General features: G+C 50.5%; 5 protein-coding genes across 19 annotated transcripts; 2 read left to right on the top strand and 3 right to left on the bottom strand.

The window, feature by feature from the left end:
- The first annotated feature begins 147 nt into the window (after nucleotides 1–147).
- Tm7sf2 (transmembrane 7 superfamily member 2) lies at nucleotides 148–4,503 on the top strand. Of its 2 annotated transcripts, NM_001013071.1 has the most exons (10): nucleotides 179–318; nucleotides 681–877; nucleotides 962–1,016; nucleotides 1,237–1,431; nucleotides 1,512–1,615; nucleotides 3,192–3,311; nucleotides 3,400–3,568; nucleotides 3,771–3,851; nucleotides 3,931–4,053; nucleotides 4,220–4,502. In NM_001013071.1, the coding sequence occupies exons 1-10, from the start codon at nucleotides 267–269 to the stop codon at nucleotides 4,378–4,380; spliced, it is 1,257 nt and encodes a 418-aa protein (NP_001013089.1). In that variant the 5' UTR covers nucleotides 179–266; the 3' UTR covers nucleotides 4,381–4,502. The 2 variants fall into 2 exon arrangements, with proteins under 2 accessions (XP_038964368.1, NP_001013089.1); XM_039108440.2 differs by lacking the exon at nucleotides 681–877 and having other exon boundaries at nucleotides 148–318; nucleotides 4,220–4,503.
- A 351-nt stretch (nucleotides 4,504–4,854) lies between these two features.
- Znhit2 (zinc finger, HIT-type containing 2) lies at nucleotides 4,855–6,136 on the bottom strand. The gene has a single exon (NM_001107574.1). The coding sequence runs from the start codon at nucleotides 6,104–6,106 to the stop codon at nucleotides 4,904–4,906; it is 1,203 nt and encodes a 400-aa protein (NP_001101044.1). The 5' UTR covers nucleotides 6,107–6,136; the 3' UTR covers nucleotides 4,855–4,903.
- Nucleotides 6,137–8,691: 2,555 nt separating this feature from the next.
- On the bottom strand, nucleotides 8,692–10,291 carry Fau (FAU ubiquitin like and ribosomal protein S30 fusion). Of its 10 annotated transcripts, none has more exons than XM_063287976.1 (5): nucleotides 10,153–10,259; nucleotides 9,824–9,903; nucleotides 9,578–9,722; nucleotides 9,029–9,084; nucleotides 8,692–8,863 (listed from the first exon to the last, which is right to left on the bottom strand). In XM_063287976.1, exons 2-5 carry the CDS (start codon nucleotides 9,896–9,898, stop codon nucleotides 8,738–8,740), a joined length of 402 nt encoding a protein of 133 aa, XP_063144046.1. In that variant the 5' UTR covers nucleotides 9,899–9,903; nucleotides 10,153–10,259; the 3' UTR covers nucleotides 8,692–8,737. The 10 variants fall into 10 exon arrangements, with proteins under 10 accessions (XP_063144046.1, NP_001012757.1, NP_001153704.1 ...); NM_001012739.1 differs by having other exon boundaries at nucleotides 9,824–9,906; nucleotides 10,148–10,207; NM_001160232.1 differs by having other exon boundaries at nucleotides 10,148–10,207.
- A 64-nt stretch (nucleotides 10,292–10,355) lies between these two features.
- Mrpl49 (mitochondrial ribosomal protein L49) lies at nucleotides 10,356–14,363 on the top strand. 2 transcript variants are annotated; one of them, NM_001047883.2, is made up of 4 exons: nucleotides 10,393–10,489; nucleotides 11,023–11,173; nucleotides 12,818–12,942; nucleotides 13,037–14,363. In NM_001047883.2, exons 1-4 carry the CDS (start codon nucleotides 10,412–10,414, stop codon nucleotides 13,181–13,183), a joined length of 501 nt encoding a protein of 166 aa, NP_001041348.1. In that variant the 5' UTR covers nucleotides 10,393–10,411; the 3' UTR covers nucleotides 13,184–14,363. The 2 variants fall into 2 exon arrangements, with proteins under 2 accessions (XP_063120469.1, NP_001041348.1); XM_063264399.1 differs by having other exon boundaries at nucleotides 10,356–10,489; nucleotides 12,818–14,102.
- On the bottom strand, nucleotides 14,294–22,984 carry Syvn1 (synoviolin 1). 4 transcript variants are annotated; one of them, XM_063268250.1, is made up of 16 exons: nucleotides 20,515–22,984; nucleotides 19,775–19,923; nucleotides 19,480–19,572; nucleotides 19,241–19,393; nucleotides 19,100–19,148; nucleotides 18,575–18,678; nucleotides 17,899–18,025; nucleotides 17,705–17,804; nucleotides 17,558–17,623; nucleotides 17,351–17,467; nucleotides 17,107–17,270; nucleotides 16,744–16,872; nucleotides 16,501–16,656; nucleotides 16,232–16,418; nucleotides 15,499–15,650; nucleotides 14,294–15,420 (listed from the first exon to the last, which is right to left on the bottom strand). In XM_063268250.1, the coding sequence occupies exons 2-16, from the start codon at nucleotides 19,904–19,906 to the stop codon at nucleotides 15,323–15,325; spliced, it is 1,827 nt and encodes a 608-aa protein (XP_063124320.1). In that variant the 5' UTR covers nucleotides 19,907–19,923; nucleotides 20,515–22,984; the 3' UTR covers nucleotides 14,294–15,322. The 4 variants fall into 4 exon arrangements, with proteins under 4 accessions (XP_063124320.1, XP_006230914.1, NP_001094209.1 ...); XM_006230852.5 differs by having other exon boundaries at nucleotides 14,294–15,432; nucleotides 20,729–22,984; NM_001100739.1 differs by having other exon boundaries at nucleotides 20,729–20,812.
- Between the last annotated feature and the right edge of the window lie 4,875 nt (nucleotides 22,985–27,859).

Below are 27,859 nucleotides of genomic sequence, written 5' to 3'. Positions count from 1 at the left end.
TCTTGCCTGCAGGGGCGGAACCTGCCGGGGGTTGGGTTTCAGTGCCTAAGCTTCTGAGGCGCCAGCACGGGGCCCGCCTCCCAGCGTTGATTGGCTACTGTGCTGGGCCCAGGGTGGGCAGAGGGCGCGTCCATTTAAAGATCACTGAGCAGCAGCTTTTCCACCTCGGGGACTGATGCAGAGGCGTAGCCAGGCCATTGGGATGGGGTGGGCTGTGTTTCCCTGATCGACTTTGTGAACCATTGTTTCCCGGCAAAGGAGAGATCATGGCTTCTCGTGAGGCCTCCCAGGCCCCACTGGAATTCGGGGGGCCGTTGGGTAAATGGGAAGGTTCGGGGAGGTGGCTGAACCGATGCTACTTAACGGGAGTAGGGTAGGATACGAGCGGTCTAGAAGGCTTTTGGGAAGTCTGGCAGAAGGATCCGGTGCGCGGGTGGCGGGGTGTCTGCGGGAGAGGAAGGACTGTGTGCTGACGGCTGCACAGCAGGGAGTTTGTGTAATGAAAGACAGTTGGCAGAGCAGGATGGTCTTTGGGAATGCCAGAGGTAAGAGGACCAAGAAGAAAATCAGGGTAGGAATATGGCGCTGGGAACTCGCTAAGCAGGCAGGTGACTCAAGGCGCCTGTGGACTTGAGAGCGCTCTGGGGAGCAGTCACGCGACACAGTGGCCCTCTTCCCAGGCGTCACGGCGATGCTGATCCTGCTGCCTGCCACCATGTTCCACCTGCTTCTGGCGGCCCGCTCGGGTCCGGCGCGCCTCCTGGCCCTACCAGCCTATCTGCCTGGGCTGGAGGAGCTGTGGAGCCCACGGGCTCTGCTGCTGTTGTTCATCTGGCTCGGCCTGCAGGTGGCGCTCTATTTGCTGCCTGCACGCAAGGTGTGCGCTATGTTTTAACACACGAGGGTGCAGGGAAGTCTGGACCAAGGTCCAGCCCTTATTAAACTTGCCCTGTACCCGCAGGTGGCCGAGGGGCTGGAACTGAAGGACAAGAGTCGCCTGCGCTACCCTATTAATGGTGCCTGGGGTTTTCCCTCCTCCCTCAATCTGGGTTGGGGTGGGGTCCAAGGGTAGTGGGAGGTTTATGGACTAGCTCTGATGACATGTTCCCTATGGGAATCTGGCTGTACTTCCACCTCTTTTGCTGTTACTCGGCTCCAGGCCCAGAACTTTGTATGTGTGTGTTGGCCATGGAAGTATGCAAGCTACCCCAGAGCTCACTTTGTGTTGTGGTTCAGGTTTCCAGGCTCTGGTGCTAACAGCCCTGTTGGTGGGGCTAGGGGTGTCAGTTGGGCTGCCCCTGGGGGCACTCCCTGGAATGCTCCTGCCCCTGGCCTTTGCGACCACTCTCACCAGCTTTATCTTCAGCCTCCTTCTCTATGCAAAGGCTTTGGTAGCTCCTGCCTCAGCCCTGGCTCCTGGGGGAAACTCAGGTGAGCAGGGTCCCAGTGAGATAGGGGTGAGGTAGGTGGGATGCCTACCCGTTGTGGCTTCACTCTCTGTTGTTCTCCAGGAAATTCTGTGTATGACTTCTTTCTCGGACGGGAGCTGAACCCTCGCCTCGGTTCCTTTGACTTCAAATATTTCTGTGAGCTGCGACCTGGCCTCATCGGCTGGGTATGCTGGACTTAACTCTGCTGGTCTTGGGCAAGGAGAAGAGTAGAGGGCTAGCATTGCTGGGTGGACAGCAATCATTCATTCATTTGCCAATATGTTGCTATGCTATGAACCCATGGTTTTGCTTTAATATTAAGACCAAGAGGGGTTGGGGATTTAGCTCAGCGGTTTGGTCCCCAGCTCCAAAAAAAAAGAAAAAAAAAAAAAAGACCAAGAGGGGTTTTAATACCAAATCTTGAAGAGAGAGAAGAGCATTTGTCTAGCACACATAAAGCCGCCCTAGGTTGCAACCCTAGCACCACAAAACAATCTATATAGCATGACAGTGATGGCAGGTTGTGTGGGGGAAGCAAAACAGGCAGGGAGCTGGGAGAGCACATGCAGCTTTGAATATAGTGGCCAAGTACAAAACTGACTTCAAAGACAACTAGGAAGAGGCTTGGAGAACAAGGCAGCTGCCTCTGGGGATTTTGAGATTTAATACCCTGTTTGTCATTGGTGACCTTGACAACACACCAGCTCTCATTGTTTTAAGATCATACATACCTGGTTGGTGGCTGGAGAGCTCCAAAGGGCAAGGTCCTGCGATCACCATAAAGGATATCCTATACAGAGGCAGGAGTGCTAATGTCCTCTGAATCTGAGTTAGGGTTTGGTTTGTTTTGAAACAGGTCTCACTAGGATGGTCCAGACTAGTCTCAAAATTCAAGGTCCCCTCCACTCCCTCAGCTAATCAAGTAACCAGGATTACAGTTACTGTAATCACACCAGGCCTAGTCCCTCCATGAGTCACTTTGGAGACTGGCCTGCCCACGTATGCACCAGACTATAAGGTTATCTTCTCACTCTAAGATTATCTGTGAGGGCTGGGTATAGTAGGGTGCACCTTTAATCCCAGCACTCCAGAGGCAATGGCAGGCAGATCTCTGCATTCAAGGCCAGCCTGGTCTGCATGGTTCCAAGTTAACCAAGGCGACTTAGTGAGACTCCTTTTATTTTTGTTTGTTAAGGAAAATACTACATCAGTATTTCTAAAGAGGCTACCCTAGTCAGACCACTGGGGCTAATAAAATAAGGGTGCAAAGCCAGGCAGTGGTGGTGCACACTTTTATCCAGCACTTTGGCAGAGGCAGGTGGATCTCTGTGAGTTCGAGGCCAGCCTGGTCTATGGAAGAAGTTCCAGGACAGCCAGGGATACACAAAGAAACCCTGTCTTATTATAAAAAGGAGGAAGAGGAGGGTGCAAAGTTTAGGTTCATAACAAGCCAATCCTTATCTCTACATATTCATTTTCAAACAAGAGCTCAAGGCAGAGCCCTGATTATTTCTGTTTTTCACATGGCAGTGGCAGTGGGACAGTGAGCTTTAGCAAAGATACATATTCTGCCTGAGTGACAAAGCTCAGATTCAAAAGCAGGGGTTTTAAGTTAAGGCAGACTTGCAATCCAGTGTCTCGAGACTACAGAACCTGGATCCATTCAACATGTTAGCAGACAGCTCAAAGGAGGGGAGAGGTTGGTACTGTTCTACTCGGATGCTCCTATTCAGACAGTGGCCCTGTCCCCACTTCCCTTAGGTCTTCATTAACCTGGCCCTGCTGATGCAGGAGGCGGAGCTTCGGGGGAGTCCTTCACTGGCTATGTGGCTGGTCAATGGCTTCCAGTTGCTGTATGTGGGTGATGCCCTCTGGTATGAGGTGAGGCTGGATTGGACAGCAGGAGGCAAGCAGGGGATCCTGAGGATGTCATCTGGACTAAACCAGTGTCTGGGTCATGTTCCTGCAGGAGTCTGTTCTCACCACCATGGACATAATACATGATGGTTTTGGCTTCATGCTGGTCTTTGGAGACCTGGCCTGGGTACCATTCACCTACAGCCTGCAGGCCCAGTTCCTGTTGTACCATCCACAGCCTCTGGGATTGCCCATGGCCTTGCTCATCTGCCTCATTAAGGGTCAGTAGGAGGGTCCTTCATTTCCCCTTCCCCTTTCATTCATACTTTATTCAGTACCCATCAGGTAAGTCGCAGGCTCTGATGCTCCTCTAAAGCTGGGAACTGGCTCCTGGGTATCATAGCACAGCCTGGGATTTGGACAGGCTTTGGTAGACTTAGGCAAAAGGCCTGGATCTCACCATCTGCTCATGCTTTCCCTCAGCTGTTGGTTACTACATCTTCCGAGGGGCCAATTCCCAGAAAAATACATTCAGAAAGAATCCTTCTGACCCCAGTGTGGCTGGTAAGTGGGCCTCTTAGGTCATGGGTGAGATGAAACAGCAAGGCTTTGTGGTTCCATTTCATTAGCTATCTCTCTTTAGGTCTTGAGACCATCCCTACTGCCACGGGGAGGCAGCTGTTGGTGTCTGGGTGGTGGGGTATGGTTCGACACCCCAACTACCTGGGAGACCTCATCATGGCTCTGGCTTGGTCCTTGCCCTGTGGTGAGTGGGTTTTGGAGTAGGTCGGTGTGCCTGGTGTGGGGACTAATCAGTTACTGGAGTGGACCCAGGGCCTAGGAAGCCTGACACCCCATGTGCCATCAGCTGTGAAAGCCTTTATAAACCGGTGCTCATCGTGATGGCTGACCATGCAGCCCCTTCCTTACAGGGCTGTCCCACCTGCTGCCCTACTTCTACCTGCTCTACTTCACTGCACTGCTGGTGCACCGCGAGGCCCGAGATGAGCAGCAGTGCCTGCGAAAGTATGGCCGTGCCTGGCAGGAATACTGCAAGCGCGTGCCTTACCGAATCATACCGTATGTCTACTGAAGCAGAACCAGTTCTACTCGGCAGGGATGCTCAGCACGTTGAAAACAAGAACGTTGAAAGCAAGAGGGAGCCACTGCTCCCAGAAGGAAATTTTTCCCTGTTGAATAAATGTTTTCAACCTTTGCTGTTTTTCTTCTATCCTGGGGTCAGTGACTTGAGGCTTGGGGATGACTAGCTGACTAATGAAAGCTTAAAAGTGGTTTGTGGGTCCAAAAGCCTGAGTGAGACAATTGGTTACCCTCAGAAAGGGGCACTTCAGGCCTGGGGATGTAGTTCAGTTATAGAGTGCCTGTGTAGCACACAGGAAGCCTTTGCTATCCAGCACTGCATATCCGCAAGGTAGCTAACACCTGTAACCTCCCACTGTCGGGGTGGGAAGCAGATCAGAAGTTCAAGGTCATCTTCAACTATACAGTAACTTCAAAAGAAGCTTACGACAGGGCACCATCTATAAAGAAAGGCACTGCCAACATTTGGGCAGAGCAGACACATCTTTATTAATGTAATGACATGGATGCCCAGCTCAGCCAGGAAGCTCCTCAATGAGAATCCTTGGTGCAGGTGGTACTGGGCCTCCCCAAAGCCGTTCTAGCTCCCCAGTAAGGGTTGCCATCTCCTCAACTGTCACAGCATGGGCTCGGTGGGCTCTGGCACAGTCTAGAGCCAGGGGTGTGAGAGCAGCCTCGTTTTCATTGGTCCAAGCCAGCAGGAACTGGCACTTCTTCCGAGCCCGGTAAAGGCGATCTCGCTCTTCACCAACCACAGCCTGTTTCCGGGCTCGACCCAGGGTCTGAGCCAGGTGCCCCAATGCTATCAGCGTGTAGCCTTTCTGATTGATAGGACCCTCGCCCAGAAGGATTCGGGCAACTTCCTGCATAGCACCCCGTGTACCCAGGGGCCCAGGTGGGTGCTCGCCCGCTTCCAGAACGTGGGCTGCGGCCTGCAGGGCTTCCTCTGTAGAGTGAAAGACTTGCTGGGTTCCCAGGGCCCCAGAAACATCGAGCAGAGTAGCACAGAAGTCAGAGAGTAGCGCGTCGTCGTCCCCTCCATGATATAGGGCGAGAGTGTGAGCATAGGCGAACAGCACATTGGGCAGCTGGAAGCGCACCAGTGGCGAGGTAGGGCTGCGGCTCAGACTGGCCAGTGCTGGGATGCGGGCAGGCATTGCGGGCGGTCTGGCGACACTGGAGTCTTCAGCAAGTGGCTCCCCAGCGGCAGCGGCATCATCCACGGACTCCAACCCGGTCCTCGCAGGGAGTAGCTCCGGCTCCGCAAGATCTCTACTCGCGTCATCATCCAGCTCCTCCAGAAAACGTGGGCCGGTGCCGCGGCCCCACCACCAGGGCCGCCACGGAGGCAGGAGGCGTCCGGCTTCGCCACGGCTCAGTAGCCGCTCGAATGCCGCCTTCTCAGCCGGCGCTAAACGTTCCCAAAGTCCAGAAAGACCGCCCGGCCGCGTGCCGGGCCGGAGGCCTGTTTCCTCGGGCTCATCCTCGGCCTCGCGTTGTTCACGCAGCCGGCGTAATGCGCCCGCCAGACGACTGGGCGAAGCGTTTCGGCCGCGGAGCTCTCTTAGCACTTGGTCGCGGTAAAAGTCTTCGGCGCAGGCGCCGTGAGCCCGGTAGCAGCGGAGCGAGCAGTAGGGAGCGTTGCAGCGAGGGCAGGTGTAGCGCGCTGGTACCGCTTCCCCGGCCGGGCAGAAGCCGCAGAGCCCCGCGGGCTCCATGGAAACTGGTGCCGCTTGTCCTGTACCAGTTCCGCCACTTCCGGCGCTTCTTTGGTTATTTCCGCTTTTGTGTGCGTGGAGGGCGGGGGAAGCTTCCTTTCGGCACATTTCTGGGACTTCTCAGTAACTCTCCAGAGTAGCTCGTTGGGCAAGCGTAGAAGTCGCCCAAGCTCTTCCCAACACGTTGGCTCGCCGAATTCTGAAAAACTGTGTCGCTAATCCCAGTTTGTTCTTTGTGGTTGTACCAAATTGTGCAAAAATAAACTATCTTTTAAATAACAAAACCAAGCACCACCACCAAACAAAAAACACCAGGGTCTTAGCAGGGCGTAGCTGTTCTCACCTTTAATTCCAGCACCGGGTTGTCAAAGGTAGGCTGATTTCTGTGAGTTCATGTGCATCCCAGGATAGTCAGAGCTACATAGTGATGCCCTATCTTGGAAACAAACAAACAAGGCCAGCAAAATATTACTAACAACAACAGACAAAAATAAATGAATAGGGGGCTGGAGAGATAGCTTGGTGGTTAAGATACACTGACTGCGGGGTTGGGGATTTAGCTCAGTGGTAGAGCGCTTGCCTAGGAAGCGCAAAGCCCTGGGTTCGGTCCCCAGCTCCGAAACAAAGAACAAAAAAACAAACAAACAAACAAAAAAACACTGACTGCTCTTCCAGAGGTCCTGAGTTCAATTCCCACATGGTGAGCAAACCACATGGTGGCTCACAGCCATCTGTAATGGGATCTGATGCCCTCTTCTGGTGCGTCTGAAGACTACAGAGTACTCATATACATAAAATAAATTTAAAAAAATAAATAAACCAGGCATTTTTAACAAATCTGGAGCTCAAAATACATAACAGGCAAGCATATCAAATTAAGGCCAGCCTGGGCCTACCTGAGACCCTGTCTCAAATAACAAAAGCACAGCAAAGCAATACAAATAGGGAAAACATCCCTCCGACGGTATTGAAATTGTTTGCATTGTTAAATATTATGAGGCCTATTGAGAGGTAGGCCTTAGTGGATTATCTGGAGGGTATGCCTGTGACGGAAATACTGTATTAGTGTCCAGTCATACTGGAAAATGGACCAACACAAACCAGAAAGCTATCTGGCAAAGCCTGTAGAATCTGTACCTTCAATGACCACTTGTCACATTGTCAAATTTCTGTAGTTCAGATCAGCTCTCCTTTTCAGTCTCATTAATCACATCTCTTAGACGTCTGTAACCTTCTAAGGATTTCTTTGCTTTTTTTTTTTTTTTTTTTTTTTTGCTTCCTGAGACAAGGTCTGAAGCTCAGGCTGCCCTCAAACTACCTGTATAGCAGGGGATGCTTTTGAATTTATCTTCCTGCCTCCACCTCTCCAGTACTGGAATGACAGGAGGCACACACTAAGCTTTTTCTAGGGACATTCTTCTGAAAACAATGCCAATTCCCCACCCCAGTACAGCACCACACTTAACTATTTTTTTTTTTATTGGATATTTTTAAGTTTCAAATGTTATCCTCTTTTCCGGTATTTTAAGTTAAAAGTTCCTGTCTATCCCTGGCTGTTCTGGAACTCACTCTGTAGACCAGATTGTCCTCAAACTCAGAGGCCTCCCTGCCTGGGATTGAGTGCTGGGATTCAAGTCCACTACAGCCCAGCCATGGCTAATTTTCATTGTGTAGCTATGGTTTAACTATGTAGACCACTGATCTCAAACTCAGATCCATCTGTCTCCCCTGTGCTATTCCTGGCTCAATCTCTAGTTTTGTACTACTTTTTCTCTACAGAGTCTGAGTAGGTTATGAGTTTCTGCATTTTTGCCTTGAGTACTACTCAGGCATAGAGTGTTTATACCAATACAAGCACTTTGGAGGTTCAAAACCAGCCTGGCCTGCAGTTTGAGACCTTGAGTCTCAAGAACCAAGTACTTGTTTCTAATTTCTAACAACTGGAGTTCCATGCCTACAACAGACCTGAAGAATGTATTTACCTACACATGAATATGGGACACATTCACAGCCATTATAGAACAAAACAGAATGGTCACATTTACAGTGGGCCAGACACTGGTCTCAAAGCATCAGAGAGAATGGATGGAATGTCCAAACTCAGCCTTACTCCATGATTATGCCACATTCCAAGAAAGCAGGTCACAAACATAGATGAGCAGAATGGAGTCCAGGAGAGTGGAACCATTAATCAGGTCTGTCACAGTGGTGATTAAATTAGGCCAGGTAAGATTTAGATGCCAAGATAGTCAGCCAATACCAGTTTCTAAAGCTGAGTTTCTAAACCATGTTCCTTGTGCTTTCAACTTTTTGAGGCTACCCAAATCCAGAAGATTCTCTTCTACCCAAAACCCCTCCCCCTTCCACTGCTACCTCTAAACACAAACGCCTCTTTAGTACATTTGTTTGCTTGGTTGAGAGGTCTCTAGGTAGCCCTGGCTGTCTTGAACTCACTATGTAGATTCCAAGTGCTGGAACTAAAGGCAGGTTCCCTGAACTCTGAAGCCAGCCTTCGTGCTGATGACCAAGGCACTTTGTGAGCCTCAAATTGGCCACAGCATTACAAATGATGAACGCATAAGAAATTCTGGGCAAAGTGGCTTTATTAGTGTGGCAGGATCACAACAGGACTTAGGAATTAGCATTGGGGCCCTTCTTCTTGCCAAAGGTGGGCACAACATTGACAAAGCGTCGGTTGTACTGCATTCGCCTCTTGGCCCGACCAGTCTTCTTCTTCTTCTTTTCCTGTTTGGCCACCTGGGAAAAGGAAGGACTGATCAGACCCTGGTTGACCTCTCCCACGCCTGCCATCTTTCCCACCGGCTCCTCTCCATAAAAGAGAACACAGACAGGAAATCCAAAGGTCTTCACTTTGCTTTGACAGAAAAGAAACAAAGTCCAAATACCAAGCGCATGGCTCACCTTGGGAGTCTGACCTCTCACTTTCCCAGCACGAGCCAGAGAACCATGAACTTTACCTGTGTTGGGGGTGGGAGAAAGGCATCAGGTAAGTAGCAAGGTTATGCCCTACACAACTCTTCTTCCCCATCAATTCTTGAGCTTTCTGATGACAAGTTGGACCCAACAAGTAATGAAACAGAGTTGCATAGATTTAGAGAATGGTCACAAAATAGCTGTCCATGGTTGCTCCCATCTCCAAGTCACAACCAGTTTATTCAGCGCTGAAGGTTGGTATATACAAAGAAGTCCATACTCTCAGCTATCGTTCTACATACAGAACAGACAGGAGCATACCGAGAACCTAGTAAACCAGACTTTGATCCGCCTGGCTCTCTGCCTCCCAAGAAGTAAGATTAAAGGTGGGCTACCACCAGGTTTGGAGAATTTAGTGGGGACACTGAGAACCTCAGTCTGGTTAAAGACAAGTATCACTATGTTCTAATGTCCCTAAATGAGCTGTCATACGGTTTAACTACAAACATTCCATTAACTCAGTGAAAAAGCACTCACCTCCCAGCATGCGGCCAGCTACCTCCAGAGTGGTCAGGGCCTCTACACCACACTGGCCTAGGGTGGCCTCATCCTCCAGCGGCGAGCCTGCCAGAAGCACGACTTGATCTTCGGGGGCAATGCCTTCCAGTGAGGCCACATGAGCCTAAAAGCAAAAGAGAGGCAATGTTTAAAAGTAGACAGACTTTCTCCGTAGGTCTGGGAATAAAAGGGCAAAGTTAGGTGGGACCAAGGATCTTTACATACTTTGATCTGGGCGACCGTCTCCTGGCCGGTCACCTCGAGGGTGTGTAGTTCCTGGGCGCGGACAAAGAGCTGCATGTTGGCTACTGAAGAAAGAAAGGCTTGTGAGAGAAAATAAGGAGCGTTCCAGGAGAAAGGTCGGGGCATAGGAATCAGGGCAGAGGACTGCGCGGTCTCACATGCGGAAGGCCGGGCTCGTCAGGGACCCGGATGAAAACGGAGACAAGGCCGCAGAATCGCCCGTGTCCTTTGCCTTCCCCGCACCCTCTGTGCTCAAAGACCGCTTACTACCGCGTGCTCCAGGCCCAGCCGCACCCCTTGTCTCACCTTACCCGCGGACGCCGCTGCTGCAACCGCGAAGATGGAGTCAAGAAAGAGGAAGGAGCGGGGGCGCGCACGTCCTCACCGCCTGCTGCGTGCCACGTCACTACTGCGCGACCGCGCGGATCGTTGGTTGTTTGTACCGCCTACCGCCGTCCTAGGCCGCCCCTTACGCTTTACGCAGGCGTTCGTTCATTGGGGCTGCGCGCGCAGGAAGAGGCGGGGCGAGTTCGGCTGCGCGCGCAGATGTCACTCATTGGAGGAGCAAAGATGGCAGCAAATGTATTCCGAGTCATTCTCCATGACTGGAAGACTTGCGTGCGGTGGAGCTACGGGCGACGGCAGCTGGTGAGAACCCGGAGGACAAAAGGCAGTGTGTGAACCTCACTGTTACTCATGAACTTTGTATTCCCTCACGAGGCCTTAGTTTTCCTGTGTACTCCAGCTGATACTTGTCTGGAGGGTAGATGCAAGGTGGAGAGGGCAGGTTCAGAGTCTGGGTTTTGGAATGTGGCTGCCGCATCCCTCCAGTTGGTTAAGACGTGAGAGCAGCTGTATGTCCCCGCTCGATCAAGCATGTCATTCGTCTCAACACCATATTTAGAGAAAAATACTGAAGGATACTGTATTGGTCAATCGTTTAATTAATCGACTTTTCAGGAATATGCACGTTTGCTGTTTGAGTCCTGGAGAAGTCTTGGGATTCTGACTGGGAGTTGTTTTTTCAGCCCCCCACCCCCATTCTCCTATCATGCACACTGAAAAATCGAAGTCTGGTGCTTTCCCAGTTCCAAGTTTTATTCATGCTATTTCTTTTTAAACTGAAGTTCTGTGTTGATTAAACTAAAGGAAAGATGGTTTGTTTGTTTGTTTTGCCTTAGAGCCAGACCCAGGGGCCTCCTGATAACCCCAGCTTTGTGGAATCTGTGGATGAATACCAGTTTGTGGAGCGCCTGCTCCCCCCTACCAAAATCCCAGAGCCACCAAAACATAAACATTATCCCACTCCTAGTGGTTGGCAGCCTCCCAGAGGTGAGTCAAGTGATAAAGGCTTTGGACTTTCCAGTGGGCTTAGAAGTTCTTAGATGTAGGAGGGTTAGTATTGTCTTAAGCCCAGGAAAGGGACCAGCAGTAGCACCCTATGTTACTGGGGTGAACTTCCCTTGTGGTGAAAAAGCAGAGAAGACTCCTGTGTTTGGAGTTCTCTCCTTCCAGTCCAACTGACCATGGGTAACAGAGAATGCAGTTTAGCAGACAGGAAAGTGTCTGGAGCGCCTGTTTTGAATTTGGGTCTGTCCTTCATTGGTGTGACTTCTTTAGTCATTTAGCTGCTCTTAACCTCGAATTCAGGAAAATGGGTATCATCTGCTCAGTATGTAAAATCTTAGCACAGAGTCCAGTGTGTGATTCTGTTTTTAAAGTCTTATTGCCAGTGCAAAGTTTAGGACAGTTGGAGCTTCAGAGAGACTTTGTCTCAAACAAACAAAGGGGGCTGAAGAGATTGCTCATTGGTTAAGAGCACTAGCTCCTCTCCCAGTGAACTCAGGTTCAATTCCCAGCACCCACCATCCTGGCAGCTTATAACCGTCCATATAGAACTCCAATTCCAGGTGATCCGACAGCCTCACACAGACATAGGTATGTAGGCAAGTCACTAATTCACATAAAAACCAGAATCCCTTTAACTCCTCTTTGTTCAGAAGTTGTCAGCCTCACTGGGTCAGTGGGAAAGGAGAGAGTATTCCTCGATTGAGGGTTGGGGTGGGGAGTCCCCAAAGATGCAGAGAGATACATACACTCTAGTAAACTGTTTTTGTGGCTTTCTTCCCCCCCCCCCCCCCCCCCAGAGCTGGGGACTGAACTCAGGGCTTTGAACTTGCTAGGCAAGCGCTCTACCGCTGAGCTAAATCCCCAACCCCTGTTTTTAAAGAAGTGTCTGTGCAACCCTGACTAGCCTGGTCTTTAATCTGTAGGTCAGACTGGCTCCAAACTCCAATTCCTCCGCTGGGATTAAAGGAATCTGCTACTGTGCCTGCCTTCATTTGTTTTCTTTCATTTGTAAATAGGGTTTCTCTGTGTAGCTCTGACTGTCCTGGAACTTTGTAGATCAGACTGGGCTCACAGATACATCTGTCTCTGCCTCCAGAGTGCTGGGATTAAAGGTGTAGGCCAAGATGCCCAGCTTCTGACTTATAGGCTTGAATAAGCATTTATTCGTGCCTAGCTTTGTTGTTCTTGAGCACTTAGATGGTAGCAGGTCTGTGTGGGACCTTAGAAGACCAAGGTGAAAATTCAGCCTTGACTCTTAGGAAAGACAGAGGAAACGCTCTCATCCGAAATCTGAGGCAGTATTGTCCAGTAGGATTTAATACGCGCTATAGCAAGTACAGCAGGCCTATAATCCTAGAATTTGGGAGGTGGGGACAGGATTACAAGTTCAAGGTCGGGGGTTGGGGATTTAGCTCAGTGGTAGAGTGCTTGCCTAGCAAGCGCAAGGCCCTGGGCAGGGCCCTGGGTTTGGTCCTCAGCTCCGGGGGGTGGGGTACAAGTTCAAGGTCTTAACTACATAGTTTGAAACCAATAAGCCCCGACAGAGCCCTTTGCAGCTTTTGTGCAGGGGAAGGCCTTGTTGAGGTGGGTGAGGCTATAAGCTTTTTATTCTGTATTCCTGTATAGATCCCCTTCCCAGCTTGCCCTACTTTGTTCGTCGCTCTCGGATGCACAACATCCCTGTCTATAAGGAGATCACACATGGCAACCGACAGATGACCTTAATTCGCAAGGTAGAAGGTGACATCTGGGTAAGTGGCTTGGGTGTGTGCCTGATTTCTTCCAGGGCTGAAGGGGTGGGATCCTGTAATAAGAAACTGGTGACTAGAGTTTATCTTTCCCCAGGCTCTACAGAAGGATGTGGAAGAATTTTTGAGCCCATTGCTGGGAAAGACGCCTGTCACCCAGGTTAATGAGGTGACAGGTACTCTTCGAATCAAGGGCTACTTTGATGAGCAACTTAAAGCCTGGCTTCTTGAGAAAGGCTTCTGAGGCCTGATGGTCAGCCCATGTGGCAGTGCTCTCCACAGACTGGCATCCAGAGAGGAAGTGGACTTGGAATCTCTGGAATGGGACACAAAGAACAGAATTTATTCTTAGGATGAAAGGGCTTTGAGATAAGGCCTTGCTTTCGTCAAGGGGGAGTAGACCGGTATGTATAGGTATCCACTTGAAAGCTGTCCAACACAGGAGGCCACAGCAACCATCAGGCTAACAAGGCAGACATGACTGCTGTACAGACAATCTCTTGTGCATTCTGTGGAAGCATCACCTGTCAATAAAAAGCTAATGGCCAGTGAGCTAGAGGCAGGATTAGATTGTGGGAAATTGGACAGGGAACTCTAGATGGGAAGCAAGATGTATGAAACTGAAAGGTAACTAACCAGCCATGTGGCAGACATAGAATAGTTTTAATGGGTTAAATGAGTTGTGAACTAGTGGGAACAAGCCTTGTTTAAGGCCTAACAATGAGCCCGTCAGTCATAATTCAGGAACTAAGACACCAGTGGAAAAGCCTGAGATTACAAACTGCCGTGCCTTTATAAACTGGCACACATTTCTTTATGTCAGCCATTCTGGAAGCAGCCACCCAACCCTGTTCTGGGGGCTTCACAGGGTAGACCCCTCAGAGAATCCATCCTTGGCCTGGAGCTTTTGCTATAGATGGGGCATGGTGGAGGCTATGGAGAACAGATGACACAGTGCAGGACAATGACGTGGACTGGAGTGGATGAGACAGACAAAATGTCTTAGGTACTAAGTGCTGTACTAGGTAGGGTTGGGGAATCACCCTGTGACCTGGAATCAACTATGTAAGTGTTTGAAGACAAAATGCAGACCTTCCACTTCTGGCACTCCCCCCACAAGTCATATGTCTAACCCACCATTAAACTGGATAAACAATGTTAAACAGTGTTCATACATAGTGCCTGGCTACCCTGTCTGACCTCAGACCTAAGGTAGAGAGGTACCAACCTCCCAGTGCTCTCTAGTTGAATGATTTCAGCATCCTAATCCCAGAAACCGCAGGCTATTCCTAAGTCTATAGACTGAGCAAGTAAAAGGAGCTCAGCCCTGATCCTAGGTGACAAGTTCCACCAGTCATTAATGCAAGGTTTTATTTAGCTGTATATACAATTTAAGCTATTAAAATTTATACAATATTTACAAATTAAATAATCATCTGAAACTCTCCAGAAACTCCTGTAACACAAAACCAAAAGAAAGCAGCAGCTAGGCCTTGGCTCCGTGGTCCCCTCCTGGCCCAGAGCTTTTCTAAACTGGAAAGTCCAGGTACCTAGCCCCATACTGCTCCTTCCTGGGGTCAAGCATTCAAATTCGAAAGACAAATTTAAGCCCAAAGCCACTAGGTACAGAAATAGTTCCAATCCTGAACTCAAGTCCCACAGGTTGGAGGTGGCCTGCCTTGGGTTCAGGGGAGCAGTGGTTTAAGGAGCAGCACACCCTTAGCCAGGCCCACCAGGCAGTGGCTGCTGGGTGAGATGGGGAAAGAGGCTGGGGAGGGGCAGGGCAGGGTCCCTCAGTGCTGCCCGCCTGTGCCCCACCCCCAGGCACTCCTTTCCCTGAGTTGTGTGGTTGCCAGTAAGACATGGAAATGCCACAGGGCTTAGGGGGCACAGCCACCATCACAAAGGGGGTTCTGGGAAGATGGGTAGAGGAAAAGAGACTGGTACCAGTCTTGGCAGAGAGTGGGGCAAGGTCCTGGTCTGTCTTCAGCCCCTCTGGGTTTCCACACTTGGGAACAGAAGCTAATACTGTTCGGCACTGCAGCATGGTCCCATACTCACAAGCAGGGCTTAGAGGGGCTTCACCTTCTCCCTAAAAGCATGGGAGAGGCTTGCCAGAGGCTCAGCTTCTACTTTCAAGGCCCCAGTAGAACATAGCAGAAGTAGAGGAGGAAGGTTAGAACTGACCAACACCCCCGTGGCTGCCAGGGGCACTGGGGTGGATCAACTGGAAGCCCAGACACTTGATCCTCAGAGATCCTGCCAAGTCTTTCTCAACTGGGGTTACTACTCCCTGGTGCAAACAGAGAGGGAGCTGGCACTTGGTGGCAGGACGTGTTCCAGTGAGGGCTACTCAAGAGAGCAGGGCCAGATCTGGGCAGTGTCAGTGGGCAACGGGAGACTCGAGCTTCTGCAGGCGACGCCGGCGGAGTTCTGCAGCATCAGGCTCTCCATCCTCAGGAAGCTCTTCTGCAGTGCTCACTGACTCAGGAGCTAGGAAGAGAGCAGAAGTGAAACCCAGAGAACCCTTCATCCCATCCCTAAAGGTTACTTACTTACCAGGAGGCTTTTCAGCTTCAGGAATTGGTGGGGAGGCTCCCAGGGATGGGGCAGGAGCCTCAGAGCTGGGGACGCTGGTGGAAGGGGTAGCAGATACCACTGTAGAGGCAGTCTCTTCAGTGGGGTTCACTGAAGTAGCTGGCCTGGGGGGGCTGGCAAGAAAAAGGACAAGAGTTTTGACCTCGTGGATTCTAAGTCACTTGCAGGCAGACAGCTGACGCTTTCCTGTCACTCCCATCTTCACTGAGAGGTGGGCACTGTAGAGGGTGTTTACTGAGGTCAGAATGCCCAATCCTTGGACTCCAGCTTCCTGCCAGCCCTCTGCACGTGTCACCTGGCTAGGAATTTGGTTGTTATCCTAACGTACAGGAAGTCTTCATGCAAGTGGTGATACTAGCACTTGAACATGGGCTGGCTTCAGGTGACTTTCTGCTATCTGCTCCCTCAGTGTCAGGAGGTGCCAGTGTCAGCACTGGCAGACGTGTGAGGTCGGAGCTATAGCAGCGAATGTCAACAATAATTGAACTTAGAAGAAACAAGTAAATGTCACCATCAGCCTACTAATACACTGCTCCTACATGGCCATGGATGCACTTCCTGGAATGAAGGATAGAAGCAGCCAGCATGGCCAAAAGCTCTGGTACGTGCCTGTAGACAAGTGGCCTGAGGCAGCAGAATGTATTACAGGGTACATGGAACACAAGTGAGCTCTACTAGAATCTGGCATGCGTACCCCAGGGAGGCCAGGACAGTGAGGTACTGGTTGATTTGCAGCATGGCGGCGTCCAGTAGTGTGTGTATGTTGCGCAGACTCTGTAGCCGGGCCTCCAAGTGCTGCCGCTCATGGCCCTCCAGTGCCCGCAGCTCCTCTGGGGTTAGGCCAGCAAAGCCCGCAGGAGGCACAGGCATCGGGGGGAAGGCTGGCAGGAGACACAGAGGTCAGTCTGAGCTACCTGGGCCTCACCTCTTTAACCTGAAGATCCCACAGAGCGGCCAACTTACCAAAAGGTGGAGGCAGAGGCATACCCATCCAAGGAGGAGGGAAAGGGAAGCCAGGGGCAGGACCAGCCTCTGGGCCAGGTACAGAGCCAGATGCTGGGGCAGAAGTACTCGTGCCAGCAGCTGTGGTGGTGGCTGCTCCACTGGGTCGAGAAGTGGCTGGCAAAAAACACAATGGAAGTCAGTCTCCAGGTCTCTAGCTTTGACTTTGCCACCCCCAGCTGCTTTGGCACGAAAAAGGCTCACCTGCACTGGTGGACGGAGGAGCTGCAGCCTCTCCTGAGCTTGGGGGAGGTGGGACAGGTGGAAAGGGACCCATTGGTGGCCACAGTGGGAACATGCCCGGAGGAAAAGGAGGCAGGAGGCCCTGGGGGACTACAGAGACAAAACAGTAGTGAGAAGAGGGCGGGCGGGCTGACAGTCCCCTCCCAGGCAGAGCGCTTGGCTACTAGGAGCTGTCCTCCACTCTGGCCGGCCCTGGTCACCACTCCTCATTTGTCTATTTCTCATCTTCTCACCCCTTCCTGCCCAGAATGAACGATTCCTCAGCCCAGGGCAAGTACCTGAGGACAAGGAAGGTCCTCTGTGGGCAAATGAAGGACCACTTACAATTAGGGGGCTGTGGCAGCAGTGGTGGGGGATGAGGGGCAGGGGGGGCTCCTTGGTCAGCAGGCTCAGGGGGTGGTGGTGACTGGGCTGGCAATGATGCCCGCAGAACATCCATACGGCATGTCGGGCAGGTCTGTTGTCTCTGGAACCAGGAGCGCAGGCAGCTGGGAATAAGATCAGGCAGTGGTCAGCAGGTCCCCATGAGCCTGTGCCCAAGATGCAGGTCCCCCAGACCTTCTCCCACCTCGTATGAAAGATGTGGTTGCAAGGCAATCTCTTAGCACCGGTCACCATTTCTTCTCTGCAGATGATACAGACGTTATCCATTGCCTGGAGCTCCTCGGGGGTGGCATCCGGGTACCTAGTTAAGATGGCAGAATACATGTCAAGACCAGAACTGGGAGCAAGGGATCTAGGAGTTTGGGAGAATAGCCAGAATAAGCCCACTTACAGTGTGTTCATGTTGCGGATGGCTCTGCGAGACATGATGGCATCTGTCACAGCTTTCTTGAACTGCCTGAAGAGACAAGTCAGTGAGTGTAAGAAGTCATGGGAGTGATCAGTCTGAGAACGCGTAAAGGGACAAGGCTGGACTCACCTCATGGCCAGGTACATGGGCCTAATGGCAAAGAGCGGAAATGTGTGCACCTTGATCATGATGGTCATAAAGGCCATGTACAGCAGGACCTTGATAAAGCCTGAGGAGGAAAGGAAGGTGGCAGCTTGCCACAGGGCTGGCAGACACACTGCAGGATGCTGGTGTGGATCGGGAGAGGCCCAGGATCCTGTTACCTGTAAACAGCTCCGTGTAGAGCATGTACACGGCCTTGTTGTCCCAGGGATTCTCACTCTGGAGGTCCACGGAGTGCAGCACATACTTGATGAAGATGGTGAGCACCATGGTCATCAGAATGGCATACTGGAGGGACGGAGGGAGGGAGGTATAGAAGCCGGTGTAAGCACCGGCTTCTCCTCGCCCTGGCCAGGCCCAGGCTTCAGTACAGCAGGTGCAGTGATACCAACACAGGCTTCAGATACAACTGGGGTCCTCCCAGCCTGGGAGCAACTGGCTCAACCTCCAAAGCACTGACACTGTTGGTTATGAGATGTAACTCAGGAGCACAGCACAACCTGGCACGTGGGAAGCACTCAGCCAATGTGAGCGGGACATGTCTCCTGGGCGATCTACCCAGCAATTTTCTCTTTTCCATTCATAGCCAGCTGTGGCATCAGCTTCCAGGGAGGCCTGCTAAGATACCCAGGTCAAGAATCTTCTAAACTATACCAGCCTTTCTTGGTGCCCTTCGGCAACAGCCTAGGAGTGTACGAGGGTGGCCAGGACCAAATGATAGAGGCTCCCTGGTGGCCAGTAAGGGGTGGAGACACAGCAGGTTCTCAGGAAGCACTTGTAGGACTGCTCATAGCACATGAGGTACCGTCTCAGCTTTGTTCCCCGAACCAGTTTTACCTCAAAGCCAAACACCAGCTGCACAGACGCCCCTCGGGTCAGGATGCTGTGATAAGCGTGGCTGACAAAGAGGAAGTCCAGGATGCCCAGGAGGAACATAAGAGCTGTGGAGACCCCAGAGGGAGCGAAGTGAAGTGAGCAGAGGCCCGACAATCACTTCCTGCTCTAGGGTGGTCCCACCCCCATGTCCATCACGGCCACAGACCCAGCCATCTACTTAGATGTGTATACCCAAGAGGAATCAGCCCTCTGGGAAGGACTTTTGCCCAGGCAGCGAGTTGGGGCAACCCAGGCCCAGGGGAGAAGGCAGAGAGCCGAGTGCCCAGGCAGTTAGGAAGCCCTGGAGTGGAACAGAGTAGAGACTATGCAAAGTAACTTCTTAAATTATCTTTCCTGTGCAGCTGTGGACTGGGGGGGCAGCCAGGGCTCTAGGTATTGGCTCACAGGCTTTGACTTTTCACACTCTATTCCTCAGTGGCCCCTTTCCCCTCAAGTAACCCCCACCTCCTCATGAGTCTCACTTACAGACAATGCGGCAGTGGAAAAGCCAAGAGATGTTGGGGCTGCGTTCCATCTGAGGCAGAGCAGAGAGGGACACCGTCAAGATGTCTGGGGTTGCCCCATACCCCAATCCATCAGTATGCCCATCAGCCACTCCCAACTCACAAAGTCCACACGGTCTTCAGCCAACCAATGGAAACATTTGAGGAAGAGAAGGAGTGTAAAGAGTGCCACAAAGCGAGGGCTGAAGTCATCCCGAAAAACGGTGAAGGCCAAGCAAGTCTCAGTGACAGCATACCAGGACCGTTCCAAGAGGTGCTGTGGGGTGAGCAGGGGATGATATGGAACCCAGTCATTGTTTGCCAGGCTCTGGACCCTGTCCTTTGGGGCCACCAACTTATTACCTCCATTTCTGCTGCCCTCAGCTGCCCAAAAAACACCTTGCCCATCACCTTGCCCAAGAGGAAGACAAGGACAAAGGCCTGGATGTACAGGACCTAGGAGTGAGGAAAAGTTGTGGTTTCAGGTCATTTTCTACTTTCCTCTACCTGGGGCTCATCCTTCTGACAGGTCCCCAAGATTGTCACAGATTATTCTAAGTTAGGCAGCCAGAGGCTATTTCTCCCATCCTTCTATGACATGTAGCCCCACCTCTACCCCAGGTAGACTCCTCCTTCCCTCCCTGAGCCCTGAACTCACTGCCATACTGGGGCTGGATTTGGTCAAATACACGACAGTGGGGTAGAACTGGTGTTTGAGGTAGTAGGCATGAGCCACCACTGCCCCGGTCAGCGCCAGGCTGGCCGCCATCATCACTGCGGTGCGGAACATTGCCCTGGCCCAGAGACCTGCACAAGGAAAATGACATTTGTGATATCTATACTGTGCAAACCTAGCATGGTCCCTGGCAGAGTGTAAGGGTAAACACTCATTTCACCTTGACAGCCATTAGATTCAAAACAGCATAAACTCCCTGTTTCACAAACGAGCAACTGGGACTCAAATGGGGTTAGAGGCTTACACTGATGCAAGGCCTAGAACTTGGGTCAATCTCGTTTCAAATCTAGGGCTCTTTCCAAGCTGCCTGCCAAGACGCCTCCTCTAGGAAGTCAATGAGGAAAAGCAGCAATGTTGGGAGGAGGGGGGCTGCCACCGCTGACCCTCTGAAGGAGCTGGGTTGATATGCTTTAGAGGCGGGAACGCTTGGCCCGCCAGGGGTGGAGGAGGCAAGGTGCAGAGGGCACAGCTTGAGAAGGCGGAACCACCAGTGACAGCTGTGCCAGGGTGGTCAGCGCAGACGCGCGCCCAGCGGGGTACGTCAGTCTGGAACCCTGGCGTACCCCCCGAGCAGGGTCCACTCCGAGAACCGGAGAAACGGCCGACCGCCAGGGTGCAGCGGCAGGATAGAGAACCACTCAGGTCGCCTCACATTCGCGCACCTGTGAACGCTAGGAGTTGCGAACCTCGCAGGCGGGGCCTGGCCTCTGGAACGGTGGCCGCGCCGCCGCCTGAGGTCTCCAGCCATCTGACAGGCCGAAAACTGACGGCGGAACGCAGGGGGGCGGGCTGATCTCAGTGACCCAGGAGGGCAAAGTCCTACACGTCGACCCCCCAACCCCATCCGCAATCTGGACCAGACTTCGGTCCACTCACCAGGAGCCCAGCGCCGCGAGCACGCTCAATCACCGCGACTGCGGCAGCCGCTCCGGTTAACAACACTCCCCACCCCCTGCGAACCGGAACTTCGGGGGTAAGACACCTCACTTCCGGCGGCGAGGGGCGCGGCGGAGTGGACCGTACCAAGTACGCTTTGCGTGTACCAATTTTCCCCGCGCTTCTGGGGCCCACGCGCAGGCAGCTGGAACTAGCGAGAGATGTGACGCGTGGTCGCGGGAGAGGGCTGAAGCCCCTCACTTGTCAGTCACCGTTGTAGAATCACCACCCTAAACTCCTCCAAGACTCCGGCTCTCCAAGTGCCTGAAAGATGGGGCATTCCGCGGGCCGAGCCATTTGAAGGAGGGGCAGGAGCGAGCAAGGGCCAGACTTTATGTTAGGCATGAACTGTGTAAGCGCCTCATTCCAGGGACAGCTACGACACAGTAAAAAGTAAAGCGCTTCTCTAAAAAAACAATGCGGAAAACAGATATATATCTTCCCAGATCACCTCCCCCCCCCAACGCAGGTTGTGTAGGTGTGAGTTTGTTCCCGTGGCTACCGCTGATTGGTTGCGGTAAAGTTACGCGGACCAATGAGAAAAGAAAAGAAAAATTTCTAGCCTATAGAGAAAGAAGAGCAGGTGAGTGGTTGCTAGGGTCAGTAGGCAGAGTTGCCTTGGGCTGGGTCCTACTGCAGCTGGCTGCCAGCAGGGAAAGCACAGTCGGTAGGCCAGGGATCCCTGTCTCGCCTCGGGGAACGCTTACTGCACCTGTAAAAGGAGCAGCGCTTGGGTGTGTCCGCATTGACACGAAGCAGAGCGCCAAGTTGCTAGGGTTAGGTGGAAAGTTCTGTGCGAAGACGTTGACTGTTCAACACCCCAAAAGCTCAGCGTGTGTGTTCATCCGGGGGAAATAGCCAGACCCTCTATTCAAAGCTGTTTCTGCCTGTTAGGACTCAGGCAACCACTGTAGTCGCAAACAGAATGGAGATTTAAAGCGTCCTCATCGTTACCCAAGTTTATCAGCTAGAAGGTGCTCCTCCCATTTTTAACTCGGACTCTGCGAATTCATAGGCCTAAGAAATCTCTGGTCCAAGGAATCTTTAAGGCAGTGGTTCTCAACCTGTGTATCGTAAGCCCTATTGGGAATCAAACCCTTTCACAGGGGTCGCATATAAGATATCTTGCATCTCATATATGCATATTACAATTCACAGCAGTAGCAAGATTACAGTTATGAAGTAGCAACAAAATAATGTTACAGGTGGGGGTCACCACAACACGAGGAACTGTATTAAAGGGTGGCAGCATTAGTGTCTGCTGCCCCCCTCAGCCCCTGTACTCTTGGTCTCAGCCATCCTCTCCACCACCTGTTGACTTTAACGGTTCAAGTCCTCCCGACTCATTCCCCCATAAGGCTAGCCATGAACTACTAGTTACCTTTAATCCTACAATCTCAGCTTCCCCAATTCTTGAAAATCTCCTCCTAAGTTTTGTGGCAATCTCCCCCTCCCCCAGGTATATATCTGTTTCACTCCCCATGTTCATCTTTTTTTCCCCCTTTCTGAGTTGAGGACTGAACCCAGGGTCCCCAACCCCATGTTCATCTTTTTATTTAAATTCTGTGTCCATATTGACCTCTTTCCTTGCAACATTTCTTGTTGTTCTCTGAGCTCTACAGCCTTTTTTTTTTTTTTTTTCTTTTTTCCGGAGCTGGGGACCGAACCCAGAGCCTTGCGCTCACTAGGCAAGCGCTCTACCGCTGAGCTAAATCCCCAACCCCTCTACAGCCTATTTAGCCATTTGCTACTCAATTTATCAGCTAGAGGGCGCTCTTCCCATTTATACGAGCAGACTCAGACACAAATGTAATTTTAAAAACAATGCCAGGCACGACAGTAATTCCAGCTCCCCTTAAACGCTGAAGCAGGACAATCAAATGTTCAAGGCCTCCCTGGGCAACTTAATATTAGTAATATTAGTGAATTACCTAAAAATTAGGAGGTAAGAACTGCCACTGGTCAGGCACAGCACATGCCTTTAATCTGGAAACTGGGAGGCAGAGGCAAGCACATCTCTGAGTTCAAGGCCAACCGGCTCTACAAAATGAATGCCAGGACAGGAAGGGCTACACAGAGAAATAGCACCCCCTCCCAAAAAAAAAGAAAGAAAGAAAGAAAGAAAGAAAGAAAGAAAGAAAGAAAGAAAGAAAGAGGACAGAAAGAAAGAAAGGACAGAAAGAAAGGACAGAAAGAAAGAAAGGACAGAAAGGACAGAAAAAGACTGGAGAGCAGGAAGTAAATGTGTATTCTGTGCAAGCGTGAGGATTGGAGTTCAAATCCTCAGTGCCCAATTTAAAAAACCATGGTGTAGTCACAATCCTTATACTGTGGGAAGACAGAGAGGAAGGTCTGCTCACAGACTACCAGCCTTGCTTCCCCAGGTCTCAAGAGACTAGGGTACGGAATGATAGAGTAGGACATGTTCTCCTCTGGCCTTCATGTGACCACAAGAGCTCGGGCACTCAGACCACACAAAGAAAAATGGAAAAGGTGCCAGGCATGTAGAGGTGCTGGCTTCGGGGTGGGATCATCAGTGAGCATAGGGAGAGCCTCACTGAGGAGGTGACACTGAGAAGGTGCAGCAGGGGTGTCTGGGCAGAGCTCCATGGCAGGCACACAGGTTCTGATTTGTTCAAGGAGGCCAGAGAGGAACTAGTGAATAGGTTAAGGGTGAGGGCTCGGTCCAAGGCTTCTACTCTGAAGCATGAGGGCCAATGGAGGGAGTCAAGGATGAGACGCTTGACTTAGGTCTAAAGGGATCTCTCCAGGGCCTCTGTGGGAATACAGCCTGGTTGGGTGAGAGGCAAGAGTGGGAGCACTGAGGTTTTGCCATAGGTGAGGCAAGAAAGGAAGTCCTGGATCCTACTGCCTCAGCATCTGTAGACTCTCGTTTTCTTTGCCATCTCCTCCAGACCTGCCCTGACGCAGACCAGCCTCATTTCAGGCCAGGCCCAATGCAAGTCTCCTTCCCTATACTCCCTACACTAACTCCCTATACTAACTAACTCCCTACACTAACTCCCTATACTAACTAACTCCCTACACTAACTCCCTACACTAACTCCCTATACTAACTAACTCCCTACACTAACTCCCTATACTAACTAACTCCCTACACTAACTCCCTATACTAACTCCCTACACTAACTAACTCCCTATACTAACTCCCTATACTAACTCCCTATACTCAATTTGATATGTTGTGCTGGCTGGCTTTCCTAGGGAGATGCCTGTTCATCCCAGATTTGGTAACCACTGAGCAAAGAAAAATTCCTACCAAATCCAGTTTGAACCAGCGAGTTTATTGAGGTTGATTGCAGGAGCGCAGGTGGGGGCCATGCTTACTGGAGCACTGGTGGCTCCAGGCAGCTACATCACTGAAAAGCCCATGTAGCTTGGGTGTTGATTGTCAGGCTGCATCCCAGGAACTCCCCTAACATGCTGGAATTGGTTATGGACCTCAGACTACCTTACATAGACCCTGAACTCAAAACAGGAACCACAGTGGGTTTCTTTTGTTTTGTTTTCAAACAGAACCAATGAATAGGATTCTGAGTAGGGAATGATACCGGTGTTGAAGAAGGGCATGTCACAGGCTGAGAAGTGGTTCAGTGCAAGAGCTCTCCTCACTCCTGCAGAGGACCACAGCGAGGATGGCGGGGTAGCTCACAACCACTGACAACTAGTTCTAGGACATCCAGTGCTCTTTTTCTGGACCCTGAGGGCATCAGGCATGTACATGGTACACACACACACACACACACACACACACACACACACAGAGGCAAAACGCCCATACAGGTAAAATTGTGTGTGTGTGTGTGTGTGTGTGTGTGTGTGTGTGTGTGTGTGTGTGTGCGTGTATGTTTCAAGATAGGGTCTTATGATGTAGTTTTGGCCACCCTGGAAGCTCTGTAGACCAAGCTAGCCTCGAAATCGGGTCTGCCTGCTTCTGCCTCCCAAGTGCTTGAATTAAAAGCATGTGGCATCATGCTAGGAAAAAAAAGTATATTCTTTTTTTTTTTTTTTTCAGAGCTGGGGACCAAACCCAGGGCCTTGCGTTTGCTAGGCAAGCGCTCTACCATTGAGCTAAATCCCCAACCCCTAAATATATTCTTTTAAAGGTAAAAATGTGTTGGGCAGTGATGGCACACACCTTTAATCCCAGTACTCAGGAGGCAGAGGCAGGTGTATCTCTGTGCATTCAAGGCCTACATGGTCTACAGAGCAAGTTCCAGGATAACCAGGGTTACACAGAGAAACCCTATCTCTTGAAAAGCTCTCAGGGAGAACTTTCCCTCGGGATGGAGACCCTCCAACTCCAAAGACCAGACCGAGACACCACAGGATGCAATCAGCAAGAGGATTTGGTTTATTGTCGGGATACACAGGCACAGGCACCTGCGGGCGCTTCAGTCACTCGGGGGACTGGCGCGCCCCACGGAACCAAGGATGGGCTTTTATAGGATTTTGGGGAGCAGAAGCAAGCATACAGAAGCGGATGCATGGTTACAGGGATATAATTGGTGGATTCTAATATGGCAAGGGTTTAGCCCGGGGGCAAGTTTCCTAGCTACCTTCCTGAAACAGAACGGCTGACTCGGCCCCCCAAGGGTTCAGCCCGGGGGCAAGTTTCTTAGCTACCTTCTTGGAACATAACGACTGACTCGGCCCCCCACCAGGGTGTGGGACCTCTCCCGGGGCTTTTTTCATTGTCAGGTGCTCAACCGAAGTCGTCCTGTTGCCAGGCCTTCAACCAAACACATCTTGCTTGGCAGCCGCTGTGTACTCAGTGTTCTAACCTTTCCCTGAACCAGTCATCTTAAGTACAGCCTTGCAAAATGGCGTTACTGCTGCTAAGCTGGGGTCTTTCACTCTAAATAATAATAACAGTAATAATAATAATAATAATACAATGGTAATCACACAACTATAGCAATCCTGAATATTCACTGAAAACGAGCTTCAAACTACAAAAAAAGCTAAATGTGACTGAAATATAAGGGAAAACAGATGAGTCTATAATAGTTAAATATTTCTATAGTTCTTTCCCAGCAACTTAGGAAAACACCAATATGGCCACCCTGGTGTGCACAGCTGACATTTGAACTCAGCTCCACTGAACAACAGTAAACTTATGATTTCTTTTTTTTTTTTTTTCTTTTTTTCGGAGCTGGGGACCGAACCCAGGGCCTTGTGCTCGCTAGGCAAGCTCTCTACCACTGAGCTAAATCCCCAACCCCATGATTTCTTTTTTATATATTTATTTATTTTATGTACGTGAATAGACAGTTGCTCTCTTCAGACATGGCAAAGAGGGAATTGGATTCCATTACATATGGTTGTGAGCCACCATGTGGTTGCTGGGAATTGAACTCAGGACCTCTGGAAGAGCAGTCAGTGCTCTTAACCACTGAGCCATCTCTCCAGCCCTGTGATTTCTTTAAATGTCTTCTTCTTTCTAGTTGGTTGGTTGGTTATAAAAGTAACTTTATTCTCTTGAAGTAACTGTGGCTTACCACCTCCATCTGATAACCTAGGCCTAGTCCCGGAAGCTTCTAGCCTCTGTACAATCTAGTCTAGGCCTACAATGTTTTTAGCCTCTGTGATTTACTGCTGAATAAGCTCACCTTTTTGTAGTTCTTTCTGAGATCTGCCTGCCTGATTCAACTCAGCTGTTCTGGCCCAAACTCTTCTTCAAGATGACTGGTTCAATCTGGCTTCTCTCTCAGCCTCTGACTGATTTGGCTTGGCCTCAAACTACATCTGGCAATCTGTTCTAATCTGGGTCCTTCTCATTCTCTTGGCTCACTCTGTCTTCACCTGTGTGTACCCTGTTCTCCCTCTGCAACCCGACACTGTACAACAGCTCTGGGTAAACTGCCCCACACCCACCCCAGCTCTCCCTTAAGTAGCTTTCCTTTTCTCTCTTCTCATGAGAGGTGGGCATGCCCTATTCTGTCAAATCTTTCTCTGATTTGTCACTTTGTCTGCCATTCAATTAGAAATCACTTTCAAACACAGGTGCTTCCTTCTACAAACTAACTTTACCTTCGTTGCTTGGGGTTAAGTGTGTACTAAGGGCCAGTTTGTATTCCAACCAGAGGGATTAAAGGTGTGTGCTAAGGCCTAGCCACACCATAACTAGAAACACGGTTTTTCAGTAAGTAACACAACCCCAGGGTTCACAGTATGATCAAATATCTTGCAACAGTTGGCTGTGTCATTGGTTTAAAACAAGGTTTCATTTGGTAGCCATGTGTGGCCTGGAATGCATTCTATGGTTCAGTGTGACCTTGAGCTTGCAGAAGTTGACCTGTCAACTTCAGGCCCTGTGTGTCCTAGAACCCGTCCTGTAGTTCAGCTACGCACAGGCCAGAACACAGGTGTGCACCACGCAGGGCCCTGTTTTTCTTAAGTGTACGTGGAACATTTACCAAGCTAAATCATATTCTGTACTGAAAACGACTTAATCCATTACACTTACAAGGCAAGCAGATCTCTGTGAGTTCAAGGCCAGTTTGGTCTATATAGATTCAGAATAGCGAGTGAGACCTTGTCAAAATAGAAGAAGAAAAAAAGAGAGAGAGAAAGAATAAAGGACGGGGTTGGGGATTTAGCTCAGTGGTAGAGCGCTTGCCTAGCGAGCGCAAGGCCCTGGGTTTGATCCCCAGCTCTGGAAAAAAAAAAAAAAGAAAAGAAAAGAAAAGAAAAAAGAAATAACGAAAATGAAAGAATAAAGGAAATGGGGCTGGAGAGATGGCTCAGAGGTAAAAAGCACTAACTGCTCTTCCAGAGGTCCTGAGTTCAATTCACAGCAACCACAAGGTGACTCACAACCATCTGTAATGAGATCTGGTGCCCTCTTCTGGGCATTATTCTGTATATTATGTATACAGGGTACTGTATACATAATAAATTTTTTAAATGAATCTATTTTTAAATACATGTATACATCTTTAAATCTATTTAAGTAATTTAAAATAATTTACTTAAAATAATTTAATTAAAGGTGTTAAATCTTTCAAAAGGAAATCTTTAAATTTTTTAATAAATCTTTTAAATAAA

The sequence above is a fragment of the Rattus norvegicus genome, chromosome 1, assembly GCF_036323735.1.
Source record: "Rattus norvegicus strain BN/NHsdMcwi chromosome 1, GRCr8, whole genome shotgun sequence".
Classification (NCBI taxonomy): Eukaryota; Metazoa; Chordata; class Mammalia; order Rodentia; family Muridae; genus Rattus; species Rattus norvegicus.
Note: the sequence above shows the minus strand (reverse complement) of the source record. Positions and strands in the feature narration are given on the sequence as shown.